The sequence below is a fragment of the Dermacentor variabilis genome, chromosome 10 (assembly GCF_050947875.1).
Source record: "Dermacentor variabilis isolate Ectoservices chromosome 10, ASM5094787v1, whole genome shotgun sequence".
NCBI lineage: Eukaryota > Metazoa > Arthropoda > Arachnida > Ixodida > Ixodidae > Dermacentor > Dermacentor variabilis.
Genome location: NC_134577.1, coordinates 61,071,240 through 61,088,594, shown reverse-complemented (window position 1 = coordinate 61,088,594; position 17,355 = coordinate 61,071,240). Strand labels below are relative to the sequence as shown.

The following is a 17,355-nucleotide window of genomic DNA, read 5'->3' as shown; positions in this document are numbered from 1 at the left end:
TATTATTATTATTATAATGGTTACTGTGTTTCTCGATGTTTGGCCTTCAGATGGGCGTCTGCGCTCCGCAGTCTGAATGGGCACTTTATAAAAGCCTTGCTAGTTTGCAAGAATTAGTGAAGAAAATAGCGAGAAGGGTACAAGTAATGTCGCTAACTTCGTGCAGTCTTCATACAAGTATGCCCTAACGAGACAATATCACACGAAGCCTGAGACATAGAACAACAGAAAGCTGAGATAGTTGGCAAGGATTCATAATGCAAAGAAGGGGCAAGGCGTGCAGACACGGACACAAGTGGGCAACACGAACGCGGACTATCAACTGAAGGAAGCACCGAGGCAAAAAAAGACACAGAACTCAACTGCACATGCTCTGAAATGGTAGCACCACTGTTAAGGCATACGATATCTTCCTTACGTAAAGTAATCGGAGGCTGATTCACGCACGCACTTCCACCATTATTGCAAGGCACGGCATATCAATAATGGTGGCAGTGAGTGCGTGAGTAAGCCTTCGATTACCTTGCATAAGGAAGAGTTCAAATGTCTCAACAGTTACCTCTCACGTAGACCGGCACGTGTACCCGACTGACACGTGGTGCTACCTTTCCCGAGCATGCGCAGATGAGTTTTGTGTCTTTCTTTTTTTCGCCTCGGTGCTTCCTTCAGTTGATAGTCGGCGTTCGTATTGTCCACTTCTCGCGTCCGTGTCTACAGCACGCCTTGCCCCTTCTTTGCATTATGAATGCCTGAGACATCCTTTATTCTACCTTACTATAGCTTATACGCATTCTTTTTTTTTTTAATGCGTAAGCGTTTCTATGCCTACCCAACGAGAAACCTCTCCGTACGTCACGTAAGACGAGTGCAATGGCTCATACCTCCGTGAGCAAGCAAAACATGCAATGGCTCATACACACGTAAGGCAGAGGCTACAAGCGCTCAGCAAAGTGAAGCGAACAGTGCATTCATTTTAATCACCCATACAACGCACAGAACAGCATACGCCTCAATAAAGAACAAGCTCAATGCAAGCACCCGATCACTATCAGTAAAGCATTAAGTAAAGCGCTCATCAAATGTAGTGGCGGTTTTGCAACAGCTTCGCTGAACATTCAGGTTGATAACGACCGATAAGATTTGATGAGGGTCGGATCATTTCAAAAAGGTTGATAACGACCGATGAGGGTTGATAAGGGTTTATAGTGGTCGGATCAAGTTCAATAACGTTTATAAACTCCCAGAGGAGTTTCTGGGCGAATTTCTGAATATGCGTTATATCATCGGCTAGACTTGTACACGTTGCAGAGGGAAAAAAACAATCCTCCCGTAACAAAAAGAAAGATTCCGCAAAAATGTTTCCGCCTTTTGTCCCCAAATAATAATTTACATCTGTGTTGCGTCACTTTATCTGAGCGCGCGGCAGGCGCATATGTCAGCGTGACATACCATTCCTGAGGGAAGAAAAGGCAAAAACAAAGCACAGCGAGCGCAGTCTTAAAATACATGTAAGCCAGCAACAGACGAACGCTGTCCCTGGGAGTTTACCTAGAGTGCCATACCCTAAATTTACTTTCATTTTTCTACACGTATGTGAAACGGTCGAAGGCGAACCGAAAGTCGATTTATTGTACACTGAAATTTTCGTCGATTTCCTCGAGGCTCGACGCGATTCGTTATCCTGCCCACTTCGTCGTGAGCCGTGCGTTTGCGAAGCCTTCCAAATCGTACCTCGCGTCCTCCAACCCCCCGTGCGTGGGTGCGAACACAATTTCAATACCGACCCATCGTCGTGACAGTGCCGGCCACCTGTCTGACAGCGCTGCCGGGCCCGCGACCGGTACGTGCAAATTATGGGTGTCCGTCGTTCTCTGCCTCCTCCCGACGATTTGCCGAAACGTTGCCACGGACTCGCACGCGAGCCACTCCACGGCGACGTCTGCTCGGAAAGTTGCGATGCAGCACGAGCCCGAAAAAAAAAAAGTCAGAGAAAGTCGAGCTCCTCGAAGATGTGCTCAGCGTACATCTCGCGCGCGGCGTTGACGAGTCCGTAGCAGAGGATGAAGTAGACGAGCACGAACACGGCCGATATGATGGCCGCCAGCTTCTTCTTCTGCACGGACGTGCGGAACGCGTACCAGGGCGCGTCCTGTATGTCAGTCTGCGTCGCCATCGAGTACAGGGTCGGCGTCGTGGGCAGCGTCTGCGACTGCCTGTCCCTGGTGGACGACTTCTTGGACGGCGTCGCCGTCTGCATCTCCCGGTCCACCGTGGCCACGCGCTTTCGCGGCTCCGCGGTCGTCGTCGTCACGGGCTGCGCGTCCGGCGGCAGCCTCGCCTCCTCCGCGGGGGCCGCATCGACCTGCACGCTCGCGTCCGCGACGTCGATGGTCTCGGTCAGGGTCGCCTTGGAGCCGACTTCGGGGCCACCGGGCAGCGAGTCGTCGCCCTTTCGGTTATCGTCGACCGCGACGACGTCCCGTTGCTCCTCCCTGGCGCGGTTCGTGGTCACGCTGGCGTCGTCGGAAGCGTCGGCTTTGTCGTCGTGGTTCGGCTCTTGTGGGATCCTCTGGTTCCTCGGAGTGCCCGAGCGGTTCGCCGCGTCCTTGCCGCTGTTGTTGCTGCCGCTCGGGTGGTTCTGCGCCATGTCGGCGTCAGTCCCCGGTTCGCGGTCTTCGAGGATCGCGGTCTTGATTGGCGCGGCTTTTTCGGCGGCCTGCTGCCGGAGCCGGGAGGCGACCGCGGACGACTGGAAGCGCGAGGGAAAGACGTCGCTCTCGACCACAGCCGCGGCCTCGTCGATGGATCGCAGCTCGTTTTTCACTTCCGGTAGGCCGCTCACGTGCTCTCCGGCCGCCTTAACCTGAGACGTGGGGAATGGAGCGCACGCGGGTATAGAGAGGGAGAGAGGTTACACAGAGGAAATGAGAGGCGCTTATTTCGGCTTCCCTGTACGTACGCAGCACATATACGGGCTCATGGGCGATATATGGTAAAGCGTATAACGACATGGTCACATTTTATAAGCTCATACATTGGCTAAAAGGGCCATACGTTAAAATGGGGAAAGAGAGCGGGGCGCTGCTAATGGTTGCGATAGCTGCGATCATGTGCAATGAAATTTAAAAATATTGAAAAGCCGCAAAGTCCGCAATACTTGTCTTACGGCCTGCTCTCTATGTCATTTAATGAAGCGAATACACACACGTTACAAATTAAGGAACACTGTTATGTGGTAGGTGTAATAAGTGTAAAAAAAAAAAAGATAACGACGACAAGCTACTTCTGATAGTGTACGGAAAGCCGCGTTTCCTTTCCTGTGATTTTTCTGCGCAATTCTGCGTTGAAAGCCTGCACTCCACGGATTCGCAATCGCAACTTGCCCTTGCAAATCGACACCACTGTAATTCTAATTGGCGTTACCAAATGCCAGAGATGCGAGTAATTGAACTAAGAATCGATAAGGCACCGCACCGGAACATTGACGTCTGGACACTAGCCCCTGTTGCGTTTCGCCTGCGACACGTGGTTTTGCCGGCGCGACTGCGGCGGGGCGGCAGACATTTTGGCCCGATCGTCGTCGCCGCAACGCTCCCCGCCAGGTGTTTCCAGGCGCGACTGCGGCGATGCGACCGCAAAGGATCACCCTCTCCTTCCAGTCATTGTGCCCGAACCAGGCGATGCGAAAGCAGGGATCACCCTCTCATTACAGTCATTGTGCCCGACCGGCAGCGCTACGACAGTGTGCTACGACATTGTGCTACGACATTGTGCTACGACATTACGCTACGACAGCGCTACGACATTGTACGTTCACGTGCTCGTCTATTGAGGGGTTCCTTCTTGCCCTCAACTGCGAGAGTATAAAGACAGCTGCCCCCGGACGCCAAAAGAGAGGGCTCCGATTTCTTCTGTTGAGTAAAGTGCTCTCCCGTCTCTCTACTTCGGTCAACCTGACCGCCAACTCTTTGCAATGTTAAAATAAACAAGTTGTTTTGTTGTTACCAGTCGACATCATGCTTTGCCGGAACCTTCGGATGCTTCCAGTTGTACCCCAGGCCGCCAGGCCAACGCTACCCTTGGGGCTTGCGACCCAGGTACAACCACGGGCGTCAGCGCCGAGTTCCCAACAGATCGTACCAGCGGTGCGATCAAAACATCTGGTTGGCAGCGGTGGGATCGCCTCCGACTTCAAACAACTGTCTGCCAGCGGTGAGATCGCGACAACGGAGGCCAGCAGCGAAGAGATGCAGTTGACTGTATGCTGAGCAGCTCAACGACGATCCGGGAGCAGTGCAACGAGCCCTGTGTGACGACTGGTTGCCTGCAGCGGAACGACTGCGCGGAATTCCTGCCTGCGAGGTTTGGTGAGTGCGGGACTTTCTTCTTCTGAGCTTTGCCAGGCTTTTGTTAGTGTCAGAAACAGAGCTGGTAATTGTGGTTGTCGTTGCTGCCGGGTTAGTTTGCGGCAAGACAATAGTAAGCAGTAGAGAAAGCAGCATTCAGAGCAGCCATGGATTTGAAGTCGTTGCGCAAACCGAAATTGTTGGAGCTTGCAAGAGAGTTGGGTCTGGATGTCTCGGACAAACTCAGAAAACCAGAACTGATAAAGGCTATTCTTGAATTAGAGGCTGAGGATGACGAGCTGTCGGAATGCCTTGAGACCATTGAAGAGAGGGAGACTGCAAAAAGACAGGAGCGCGAACTTAAAGAGCAAAACGAAAAAGGGTCAGAGGCGCAGCAAGCTGATATTCAGAGCACGCCCGAACTGAATAAACTTGAGTCTGTAACGTTAAAGGCGCCAGATACTGGAGAGGAAACGCCCGACACGGGAAAGTTAGAAGAGCTATCTACTGATTTGCTCATCGCGCCTACGTCAGACGGACTTGATAGGTTGCTAAAAGTCAGCCGGTCGGCTTTGATAGCCGAGCAAAAAAAGGATGGCAGCCTGGAAAACGTGCGCTGCAATGTCAAAGAAGGTATCGCCAGGAAAACTGCGCGTTTTGTGGAAAGAGGTGGAGTCCTGTACCGGAAGTATCTAGACCGCCGAAGAGTGGAGTTCGATCAGCTGATCGTGCCTCAATGCTATCGTCAGGATCTGTTGCGCTTGTCACACGGGGGTTCGTGGTCCGGACACCTAGGAGTTAAGAAAACTAAGGACCGTCTCTTGCAAGAGTACTATTGGCCAGGGTGTTTTCGGGACGCAGACCATTTCGTGAGGACATGTGACACTTGTCAGCGGGTGGGCAAACCAGGGGACAAATCAAGGGCGCCGTTGAAATTGGTACCTATCATAACGGAGCCTTTTAGACGGCTCGTTATTGATACAGTGGGACCTCTGCCGGTAACAGCCACGGGGTACAGACACATTTTGACTGTGATCTGCCCAGCGACAAAGTTCCCTGAAGCAGTGCCGCTTAAAGAACTCAGCTCAGTTGAGATAGTCAATGCACTACTGTCCATATTTGCGCGAGTTGGTTTCCCTGCGGAAATCCAATCAGATCAGGGCACAGTGTTTACTAGCGCTTTGACGACAACTTTTCTCGAAAGGTGTGGGGTAAAGCTGTTACACAGCTCAGTGTACCACCCACAGTCGAATTCCGTTGAGAAGCTCCACTCCGTCATGAAGCGCGTGTTGAGAGCGTTGTGTTTTGAACATCGAACTGACTGGGAGCTGTGTCTGCCTGGGGTGATGTTTGCTTTAAGGACCGCGCCGCATGCAGCTACGGGGTTTTCGCCAGCTGAACTGGTGTACGGTCGCTCGCTTCGGTCTCCGCTTCGCATGCTTCGAGAATCATGGGAAGGCAGGGGCGACGACCCAGTCGTGGTGGAGTACGTACTTAAGCTCCTCGAACGCTTAAGAAGGGCACAGGAGTTGTCAGGTGAAGCAATGACAAAGGCCCAGCAGAGGGCCAAGGTTTATTATGATCGGACAGCCAGGGCCCGTCGTTTTGAGGTGGGCGATGAGGTCATGATATTGCGCACATCGCTAAACAACAAGCTAGACGTGCAGTGGGAGGGCCCAGCGCGAATTGTTCAGAAACTGTCGGACGTTAACTACGTGGTAAGTCTGCCAGGAAAGCGGAAAGCACAGCAAGTTTACCACTGTAATCTGCTCAAACCTTATAGACAAAGGGAAGCAGTGGTGTGCATGATGGTAAACGTTCCTGAAGAGCTTCCGGTCGAGCTTCCGGGACTAGGCTCAGTGACGAACAGGGAAGACACCGGTCAAGTCATTAGTGACCTTATCAGTAAAGCACCGCTGTCGCCCGAGCAGAAAACCGAACTACACCAGCTATTACAAGAGTTTCAAGGTCTGTTCTCTGAGAGGCCTGGTAGGACTTCTGTACTTACTCATGATATAGAACTTACCTCCCCAGAGCCAGTACGATCCAAGGCGTATCGGGTGTCACTCCGCCAGAGCGATATTATGGAGGCTGAGGTAAAGAAAATGCTACAGCTCGGTGTTATTGAGGCAGGTGAGAGTGATTATACCTCCCCTTTGATTTTAGTTGAGGTACCGGGCAAGGAACCTCGTCCTTGCGTCGACTACCGCAGGCTTAATTCCATCACTAAGGATCAAATTTATCCGATCCCTAACATCGAGGAGCGCCTTGAGAAAGTTAGTAGCGCTCAGTTTATTTCCACCCTAGATCTTGTCAGGGGTTATTGGCAGGTTCCACTCACAGAAGAGGCTAGTAGGTATGCGGCGTTCATTTCACCAATGGGAACATTCCGTCCTAAAGTGTTGAGTTTTGGTTTGAAGAACGCGCCATACTGTTTTTCAAGCCTCATGGATAAAGTGTTGCGGGGACAGCAAGAATTCGCTTTACCGTATCTAGACGACGTAGCGATATTCTCCGCATCCTGGTCTGAGCATATGGCACACTTGCGGGCAGTGCTAACCCGCCTGCGCGAAGCGGGCTTGACAGTAAAGGCTCCTAAGTGCCAGTTAGCACAGGCCGAGGTTGTCTACCTCGGTCACGTGATTGGTCAGGGTCGTCGCCGCCCCTCTGAAATAAAAGTGGCCGCTGTGCGAGACTTTCCGCAACCGCGCACGAAGACCGATATTCGGTCGTTCTTAGGTGTCGCCGGCTACTATCAGAGGTACATTCCCAGGTACTCTGATATCGCGGCTCCCCTGACGGATGCTCTAAGAAAAACAGAGCCTCAAACAGTCGTCTGGGACGAGACAAAGGAAAGAGCTTTTAGCGCCCTAAAGAGTGCCCTAACAAGCCAGCCTGTGCTACGATCGCCAGACTATACAACAGGGTTCATTGTTCAGTGCGATGCTAGTGAGCGAGGCATGGGCGTTGTACTGTGCCAACGGGAAAATGGAGAAGTAGAACACCCCGTCCTGTATGCTAGTCGTAAGCTGACCAGTCGTGAGCAGGCGTATAGCGCCACCGAGAAAGAGTGTGCGTGTCTCGTGTGGGCCGTTCAGAAATTGTCATGCTATCTAGCCGGCTCGAGGTTTATCATTGAGACGGATCACTGCCCTCTCCAATGGCTGCAGACCATCTCTCCCAAAAATGGCCGCCTCCTGCGCTGGAGCCTCGCTTTACAACAATATTCCTTTGAGGTGCGTTACAAAAAGGGGAGTCTCAACGGTAACGCCGATGGCTTAAGTCGAAGCCCCTAACGTGGGAATCAGCCTCAAAATTGTTGGTTACTGATGTTTTTCTTCCTGAGGCAGGATTTTTTTTAACATATTGCTTTTGTTTAGTGTTTCAAAGTGATGATATGCTTTCTAGTGCAATTTTCCAATTTGTGGACGCGTTCTGAGTGATGCTAGACTACTGTAAGGAACTAGGCAGTGGTATAAAAAGGGGAAAGAGCCTGGCAGGGCTTAGTGAGGGTTGTGCCGTGCTTGCTGACTGAGCGGTTGAGTTTCAGCGTAGTTCTAACGCTTGCCGGGAACGAGAACAAAAATGTGAACTCTCCCGAAGTCACTTTGCAGTGTCCCGTGCGAACCTGAACGAGAGAACGAGGCCTTCTCTGTGCGCTGCGCTCAAGAAACGTCGAGGGACGCCCGACTTCGGTTATGAGCATCATCGAGCGACATCCCTCCGGACAGCGGATGCAGTCCCCTGTCCATCGGGATCTCCTTTCCCCGGCGGGGCGGTCTGTTGCGTTTCGCCTGCGACACGTGGTTTTGCCGGCGCGACTGCGGCGGGGCGGCAGACATTTTGGCCCGATCGTCGTCGCCGCAACGCTCCCCGCCAGGTGTTTCCAGGCGCGACTGCGGCGATGCGACCGCAAAGGATCACCCTCTCCTTCCAGTCATTGTGCCCGAACCAGGCGATGCGAAAGCAGGGATCACCCTCTCATTACAGTCATTGTGCCCGACCGGCAGCGCTACGACAGTGTGCTACGACATTGTGCTACGACATTGTGCTACGACATTACGCTACGACAGCGCTACGACATTGTACGTTCACGTGCTCGTCTATTGAGGGGTTCCTTCTTGCCCTCAACTGCGAGAGTATAAAGACAGCTGCCCCCGGACGCCAAAAGAGAGGGCTCCGATTTCTTCTGTTGAGTAAAGTGCTCTCCCGTCTCTCTACTTCGGTCAACCTGACCGCCAACTCTTTGCAATGTTAAAATAAACAAGTTGTTTTGTTGTTACCAGTCGACTCATGCTTTGCCGGGACCTTCGGATGCTTCCAGTTGTACCCCAGGCCGCCAGGCCAACGCTACCCTTGGGGCTTGCGACCCAGGTACAACCACGGGCGTCAGCGCCGAGTTCCCAACAGATCGTACCAGCGGTGCGATCAAAACACCCCGCGGCTCGCTTGGGTCGTCTGTTGCGCGCTGCTATGTACACATCGGACTGCGCAACGAGTAGCAGCATGCAGGGTGCTTTTTCTTTCCTCCTTGCCCTGTTTTTCCGTTTTCTTCTTTTTTTTTGCTGAACCATATCTTTAAAAATTGTCTAGCCGATAGCACAATTCTAATCCTTGATCGAAATTGCTCGATGAAGAGGCCGTTACTTCTACGAGAAAGCAAAATCCTTAATTGCATATAAATTGCCGTAATTACCTTTTTTTAATAATTACTTTACGGCACACATCTTAACCCACGTACGAATTGACGCCGATGAGTAGCAAGGCGTACTGACTTAGAATGAATTCTGAGGATGGCACCGGTTTCGAGTTATATGCGCCGTGAAACTTGCCGTAGAAATGCTCTGTTGTTCCACTTATTTTTAAAAGAAAACGCTGCTTTATGGATCGAATCGCAAAAATAGCTGGAACACCAATATATCGTCGTACATATTGAACATTAATGTCTTCAAACTGGCGCAGTCCTGAAGATTCTTTCCAAGTCAATAAACCTTGACTACTAGATATGTACAATTCGTAGATATAAATATGTCCTGCAAAGTAATTTAGAAGTTAATTAGCGTAATCATGTTAATTATTAAGCATTTCGATTTCTCGGAGAAGTAATGGCCGCCTCATCGAATAATCTATCTGCTATCTGCTATCTGCCTCAAGCAATTTCTAAAATTTTGTTGCAGCTAAAAAAAACAAAAAAAACGTATAGCCGACGATCCGAGCGAGCCGGAGCGAGTGCCCAGACGTCACGATATTCTGCCCCCAAAAGACCACATTCAGCTTTATGACGCGTATACCCTCTGAGAAACGAAATTAACCGAAGCCAGTTAGAAAACTTATTAAACTTGAAAACCCAATTTTGAGGCGTGCCTGGAGTATTCTTTCTTTTTTTTCTTCTCTGGTTTCGAGACGAAAGTCAGAGTATGATGTTTTGAAATTCGCGCCGAAACCTCCAGCTCCGTTACCTTGGTATGGCGTCACAGATTTCTAATTGTTCTGTCGTTTGCGAGCTTTTATGACGCAATAGGTATTCTCGAAAAATGCTAAACTCAGTCGTGTGGCTTCTTTAAAATACCATGCAATTCCCTTCTTTACCGATAACGAACTATCTAGGCCCGCGAGCGGACGCCGGTCAAAATCCGTGACGTCACTGCAACCTAGTGCGGGAGTCTAACTACGGCGGCGCCACCCGTCTTCCGTTTTCGATATGGTTTTTTTTTTTTTGCTTGCACGGTGTTGTCGAAGGGTAGCTTTGTAGCACAGCTCAACTTACTTACAGACCCTCTCAATTAAAGAATTTAAAAAATATTCGAATCGTCTGGGGTTAACCGACCTGGGGTCACCGGACAGCGATCGTCTGTCCGCGTACCTGGTCTGGCTCGCGGAGCGGCTTCCAGACGACGCCGTCGTCGAGCCGGACGGCTTCGTCGTCCACGCGGGCGGCCGCCTCGTTCAGCAGGCGGCCCACCAGCTCCGGCAGAAGCATGACGGGATCGGCCGCGGCGGCGCCGTCCTCGACCACGTCGTCATGGTGACGAGCTGCGCCCGACGGCGACGACCCGGACTGCTGCTGGTGCACCCGACGGCGAGACATGACTCCGGCGGCGGCGATACCGACGCGCAGCAGGACGGCTACCGTGCACACGAGCGACGGCGGGGGCCAGGCGACCATGCCCCGCCGCGGTCAGGGTCGGAGAGCTGGGTCGGCCGACGGCGGCGTCGACCGCGCCATGTTCCTGCCGCCGCCCCGCACGGCGCGCCTCCCTGCAGGTCTCACCGCGTGGCGTGGGCGACCGCGGAGCTGCGCTTTCCCACCACGACCTCGCACGACCGCGGCCGAAGATCGAGGCACGAGCGGCTCGAGCTTGCTTGCTCTTCGAAGCGCGGCGGTTGTGCCCACTACGTGGGACAGGGCCGAGGAGAAAGAGGCTTTGGGAAGCCGTGGGAACGGCCAGTAGCCAGAGCGGAGATCTAAAGCCGATAAGTGTTGCAGACAATGAAGAGCGCGTCGTCGATCACAGGCAGTGGGCGAACGTCTTTTCTCGTAATCCTTTTTAGGCATCGATAATCGATACCAAATCGAATGGAGCCATCATTTTTGCGCACTATAGAACGACAGATGACGATGACAAGGGCTCTGAGAAGGCTGAATGACGCCGCGCTGCTGCATGTCGTCCGCTAGTTCCGTGGCAACTCGGCCCTCTTCTGCGGTATATCACAAAGGTATATAACGAGGGATCAAACGACGAGAGTACATAAAAAAATGAAGAAAAGCAGCACACACGCACTCGCACGAAAGAAATAAAAAATCGGAAAGGGGCAACAGCGAGCATCACAAAGTGGTAAGTGGAGCACTATGGCACCGCCAATGAACAAAACGTTAGCCATCTCTATGGTGCAGCCAAAAGGACCGTCTGCTTTGAATCCCAGCGCATCTGGAAGGCGAACATTTCCCACGGGTCTCGCTTAGAGAATATCTTGGCAATCCATCACGATGTTCTGAGTCGTTTACCGACTTTTGCTGCAGCAGAAACGCATGCCTCATCGTGTTGCGAATAATTGTTCCGGTGTGGTTTTGTCCCGAGCTCGGTGTGTCAAATAGCAAGGCGCTGCGCTTCGTGTTAGTGTACGGAATTTTCCCACCTGCTTTCTTGTCTCAGTGGTCTTGTAAGCCTTTCCTGTAAGTCTCTATGGTTTCCATTCTTTGCATCCAGTTTACCATGCAGTTTCCCTCACTTTCTTTTTGGTGACTGCTGGTGGTTGGTTGTCTATGGAAGTAGATCCTAGATGTTAGTGGCACATACCCGCACTGAAGGATTGGCTGTTTACTTGGTCGCCGACTTTCTTGGCCCCTTCCTCCATTTCGTGTCCACGCTTTTGAGGTACATAAATTTGTGCACTTTAGCCCCTCCCTCCCCCCCCTCACATTTCTTTTCATCCACATTCCCGAGTCAAGTGTTGAAAAAATTGTTTTGCTCTTCTCTGACTTCAAGAGAAACCCAACCTATGTCACCCAGCGCTGCCTCATTTGTGTCTCACCGTAGGCCCCCAATATGCCAGTCGGCGCACCGACCGCTGGTTAACTTCGAACCCCGACAAGATATTTAATTTTAAGTGTAGGGTGGCATTTGCGAACGTTATCGCTGTCACGATTACTCCTTTCCGAATGCCTCGCACCACCTCGTATTTATTGTGGCCCCAAAGTGGCTCCGTGTGTTTTCATTATCGCTGTATCTCGCTTCCGCTTCCTTCTCAGATTATGTTGGTGGATGCTTGAATAAGTCTTTCCTTCCGTATATTTGCAGTCGAACGCGTCTACAACGGACACCACTAGAGCGAAATCACACGTACAACGTAGGATTCCGCGTGCCCCGGCCAAATTCCCACCTTTCGCAATTTTTTTTGAGCACCTCTATACAGCGAAGACAACTATACAACGAATTTACCTCTACAGCGAAGGAGTTCATGTGTACTAATGTACCCAGTCGTCCCGCCACTGCACGAGCTGCGGTCAGCTCTGTAGCTCTTGCGACGCGTTTGACCAGCGTGCACACCCATCGACAGCGAGTGTTTTAGTCCCGCGCCATGCACAGCTCCGGGAATCGGTCAACTGAACCCGCACGTTGCTTGTTAATTGCAACGCGGCTGCGACGGTTGACGAACACGTCGAGGTTGCCGGCGACGCGAGTTGCCCGGTAAGTGGCGGTCGGCGACGACGCCAAAGCCAACGATTGGATGGGGAAGGCCGACGAAGGTGACACGATAGAGAGCTCGAAATTTTGTCTGTTTGCTTGACTACGATGTAAGCAATTACGGCATTCGGTGACATGTGCAGCTGCAGCCCGCGTCACACCCGGGTATCGCAGTGGAGCCTGGAGCGTGCGGTAACCTCGATGCCATCTGTCGCACGTACTCGCGCTCATTCTATCGGAGTAACTGCGCAGCAAAAGACGTGAACGAGTTCCTTGAAGTTCTGTCATTAAGAGGAAGCTTTAGCTCGGGCCCAACTCCGACGCGGCCTGTTTAAATACATGTAAAACGCAAAAAAAAACGTTTTTCTGAGATAACCCCTGGACCGATTTTAATGAAATTTGTTGCATTTGAGAGAGAAAGTTAAATTCTAGTGACTGTTGGAAGCGGAATTTCGATTTAGGTCCCGGGTTTTGTTAAAAGAATTTTCAAAAATTCGGAAGTTCGAAAAAAATAGCACGAGTTTGCGAATTCTTAACTCTCCGTCGAAAACAGATATCGCAGTTCTGTAAACGGCATCCATTAGACTATTGAAAGCGGACAAATTTGATGTGTCATTTTATATCTTACGTGAATTTTTTACGTTGTTTACAAAGGTTCTGCAAAAGCTGTATTTCCATATTACTAAATTTTTTGAGATTCATGTATAGCATATCAATTTTGTCCGCTTTAGATGCACTATTAGGTGCAGTTCACAGAATTGTATTATCGTTTTTCGTTTCTGAGTTGTAAACTTAATAGTTTCCTTTGTGAAAATTTTCGATTTTTGCCAATTTTTAATAAAAATTAAGGACCTAAGTAAAAAATTCGAAACCAACAGTCACTAGATTTTAAGTTTTTCTTTTAAAAGCAACAAACTTCGTCAAATTTGGTGCAGCGGTTGCCGAGAAGAACGAATTCTCCTTTTACATGTATTTAGATAGGAGCACCCGAGCTAAAGTTTGCTCTTAAGTGTCCTTTGAAATCTTGCTAAATAGAAGTTTTATTCTGCTTAACCTACTCTATCGGGAGCGGTACGGCGGTATGTGATCTTTATAACGAAGCGACCTGTATAACGAATGAATTGGGAGGTCCCGAGCGCCTTGATACAGATGGGTTTGACTGTATATAGCTTAAATGTATCGGTATGACTTGCTGCTGTTGATTTGATACAATGTCGTTACTGGTCCCATTATAAAGATAATTCCGTATTTCTATGTTGTAGAAGTAAGGCCTAGATATGTCGGTTCATTGCCACATGTATTCGTAATTTCTGTAAATCTCTTGCATTGTCTGCTAGATAGCACTATGTCGTCCGTATAGATCGATAAGACCAGGGACCCATACCCATTTTGCCCATACGAATGTAAGACAAATCAAAACCTAATTCATGGTTTTCCACTCGTCTTTCTATCAATTCCTTAGCATAAATGCTCTGAATTTTTCGAGAACGGTAGGTTTTGGTTAAATAGGAACGTTTATATTTTGGGGCCACTTTCCTGGCCTTCTCTCCACCAATACTACGTAGTACTTGGGTAATATACCACCCACATTATCTAGCCACTAAAAACTAGTTATGTGACGTAACCCGCCGTTCTTGAATATCAGTGAGCTCAATACGGTGCTTTTTTTTTTTTTCCTTCGCCAGGCGGCTGTATAAGCGGGGGTAGATCTGTCCGAAGTCGCTGTCTGTTTCGAGCGGTCAGCTCGGCCGGACCAGGTCGATTCGTCCAATTAGGTAAGTCGTTCCCTTGCTCTTTTACACTGTCTTGCAAAGAACCCCACATTAAGCAACGCTGGCTTATTTTTCTTTTGTAACTTTGTCTTCTCTGCTCTGCAGAGGTGCACTGCAGTACAGCCAACTTTACATAAGCAGTCGGACTTCAATTTTTGCTTTCTCTTTCTCTCTTTTGCAGAAAATGGCTCAAAACTACAAGAGAAAGCGCGAAGACGGCAGTAGCATCGAGAACGAGGTCCTTCTGTTTTACATTTTGGGATAATTTTTTCGTCATTATGAATTCATATCCAGGGACAAGCTACAGACTACGTTCGTTCGAGCTACGAAAACTGCCCCAGTCAATCTGACGCGGACGTGGAGAAGTTTGCGGCAAATGATCGAGCCCCGGATCCAGGTTCAAGTGCAGGTTTTGCCGAACCAGAAACCCAACGAGCAGGAGTACTGCAAGGTGTACAATCCTCTCCACTGTCGGGCACTGCAGCTACTCGCAGTTCCTAAAAAAAGTCGCGCACAAGGTATTTATCGCCCGGGACAGCAGATAGGCTGAGGACATTTGCAACGCAGTTATTAGGCGGTTCGAGCTCAGAACGCAGTGTCGCAATGGTCTTTCGTCTCAAAAGCACGCGCCTCCTCCACGTCGATGTCGCGCACGACTGCCGCTGGTCGAACGACCTCTGCCTTTCGACGTCATACCGTTCGTCTACTTTGTCTTCAAAGGCCACGGCATGGGACTCCTATATGATCCAAAATTTATATTGCGAGCCCCGAGTATTGGGATACTTTAAGGTGGGAGGAGCCTACTGGGATCGTGACTGTCAAGATCAATTAAGAGGCTCGGGCTCAACTCCGACGCGGCCTATTCAAATACATGTAAAACGCAAAAACGTTTTTCCGAAATAACCCCTTGACCAATCTTAATGAAAGTTGTTGCATTTGAGTGAGAAAGTTAAATTCTAGTGACTGTAGGAAGCGAAATTTCGATGTAGGGCTTCAATTTTGTTCAAAATATTTTCAAATATTCGACCAATTGAAAAAAAAATAGAAGCACGATGTTTACAAATTCATAGCTCTGCACCAAGAACAGATATCAGGGTTCTGTAAACGGCATCCATTCGATCATTAAAAGCGGACAAATTCGGTATGTCATTTTACATATTACGTGAATTAGTTACGTTGGTTACAAGGGTTCTGCAAAAGCTGTATTTACATATTGCTACATTTTTTTTATATTCATGTGTAACATATCAATTTTGTCCGCTTTAGATGTACTATTAGATGCAATTCACAGAATTGTGATATCATTTTTCGTTGTTGAGCTAGAGTTGTAAACATGATAGTCTCGTTCTTTCGAAAATTTTCTATTTTTGCCGATTTTTAATAAAAAATTGACGACCTTACTCAAAAATTCGAAACGAGCAGTCACTAGATTTTACGTTTTTCTTTTAAATGCAACAAACCTCGTCAAATTTGGTGCAGTGGTAGAGGAGAAAAACTAATTCTCCTTTTACATGTATTTAGATAGGAGCACCCGAGCTAAAGGCGCCAAGGCGCAGTGCCAAGGCGCAGGGCACGAGCCTGCAATAGTATTGGAAACACCGCCATCACAAGTTGGTTGCATTTGAGGCGCTGACGAGGTACGCCCACGCGAGACGGTGCAAAGCGACGAAAGCGTCCAAAAAGAAAAGCGGAGGAATATCAATTATGAAAACTCCCTATCGCCGCTAGCATTGTTCGCACTCTGAAGTACAGGTGGCTTTCTGACCTCCCCCCCCCCCCCCACACACACACACTTTAGGGTTATGCGATGCTGGATACGGACCCTTTTCCTAGCGTCACTCGAGTTTCCCTACAACATCCAATCGCCATCGCATTCCAATTATGGCGCGCAAGGGCGCGTCTATCACGTTCCCGGACCTGTCAGACAAGCTGGCGACCCCCACCTCGTGCGCCGCACGTCGAGCTATTGTCTCCACCCCTGCTTGACTCTTCCCGAAAGTGCAACGGGAGCCTGGCACGATTCCAGGTAGTTGATCTTGGTCCCGAGCAAAGCTGTTTTTACAGCTCTGAAAAGTCTTTCGAGAACAACCCGTCTCCTCCCGCTGAGCGCTTGCAGGCCAGGAGGCAACGCCGGTGGAAGTCGCCCCTCGGACAGTGGACCCTTGGAGCGACCCCATGGGCCGAATCTGACGACACTTGCATGGGCGTCTACCATTGGAGGAAAATGACACCTGAGCGGGCTCGACGATTGGCCGAAAATGACGTGACCCCGAGTGACCGAAGGGGTTAAAAGCGAGAGACAGGGAGAAGAGACATTCATTCATTCATTCATTCATTCATTCATTCATTCATTCATTCATTCATTCATTCATTCATTCAATCATTCATTCATTTTATTTCGTTCTTGCCACGGGCCGCAGCATCCGATTTGCTGTCGGCCGTCGATGGCTTTATGGCTGTTCATTGCTTTGTGTTATTACTGTAAATAATGTAAATGAACCTTCAGTTTCACCTCAAAATTCTCCTCAACGTCGGCCAATTCACCCACTCAACGGCAAGATCTAATAGCGACTAGACGACAAGCGCTTGTAGAAGGTCACTCAAGCGTTACGCGCTGTTAGGGTTGGCGTCTGACATCACGTGGCGACAGATCATTCACCCTACCATCTGAGCCGGAGCCCACGGGCGACCTCATCCCGTTCACCTTCTCTTGGTCGTGGCATCGTGGGTGCTACCTCATCCCCTTCACTTTTTCTTGGCCGGACCCCACGGCGCCGGAGAGGTCATTCACCCGACCTTCTCCCCGGATTCGTCGAAAAGAGGATCGACTTCTCCTACCCGTGCTCGGTATTGCAGGAGGAGGGGCCCTCTCTCCGTGCCTGTCACGTGTCATCGACGGAAGCAAGATCCCGCCCGCACTTGTAGAGAGCCTATTTAAGGGGCTCCGAAATGTACTTTTGATAGACTTCATATTTGAGACTTCATACTTCATGCTCTTCTTATTTTATTTCAACTACCTTCGAATAAACAGTGCAAGTTTCGCACTAGCAA

At 49.9% G+C, this 17,355-nt stretch overlaps 1 protein-coding gene and 1 long non-coding RNA gene across 2 annotated transcripts in view; one reads left to right on the top strand and one right to left on the bottom strand.

Moving 5' to 3' along the window:
• The window catches only part of LOC142560619 (uncharacterized), a 29,830-nt gene extending 12,475 nt beyond the window's left edge, over nucleotides 1–17,355 (top strand). Inside the window, exons 2-3 of the long non-coding RNA XR_012823402.1 lie at nucleotides 14,218–14,307; nucleotides 14,486–17,355. This is a non-coding gene — a long non-coding RNA (uncharacterized LOC142560619). The remainder of the gene's footprint in view (nucleotides 1–14,217; nucleotides 14,308–14,485) is intronic.
• Nucleotides 952–10,624, bottom strand: LOC142560612 (uncharacterized). The gene is made up of 2 exons (XM_075672829.1): nucleotides 10,210–10,624; nucleotides 952–2,863 (listed from the first exon to the last, which is right to left on the bottom strand). The coding sequence occupies exons 1-2, from the start codon at nucleotides 10,510–10,512 to the stop codon at nucleotides 1,985–1,987; spliced, it is 1,182 nt and encodes a 393-aa protein (XP_075528944.1). The 5' UTR covers nucleotides 10,513–10,624; the 3' UTR covers nucleotides 952–1,984.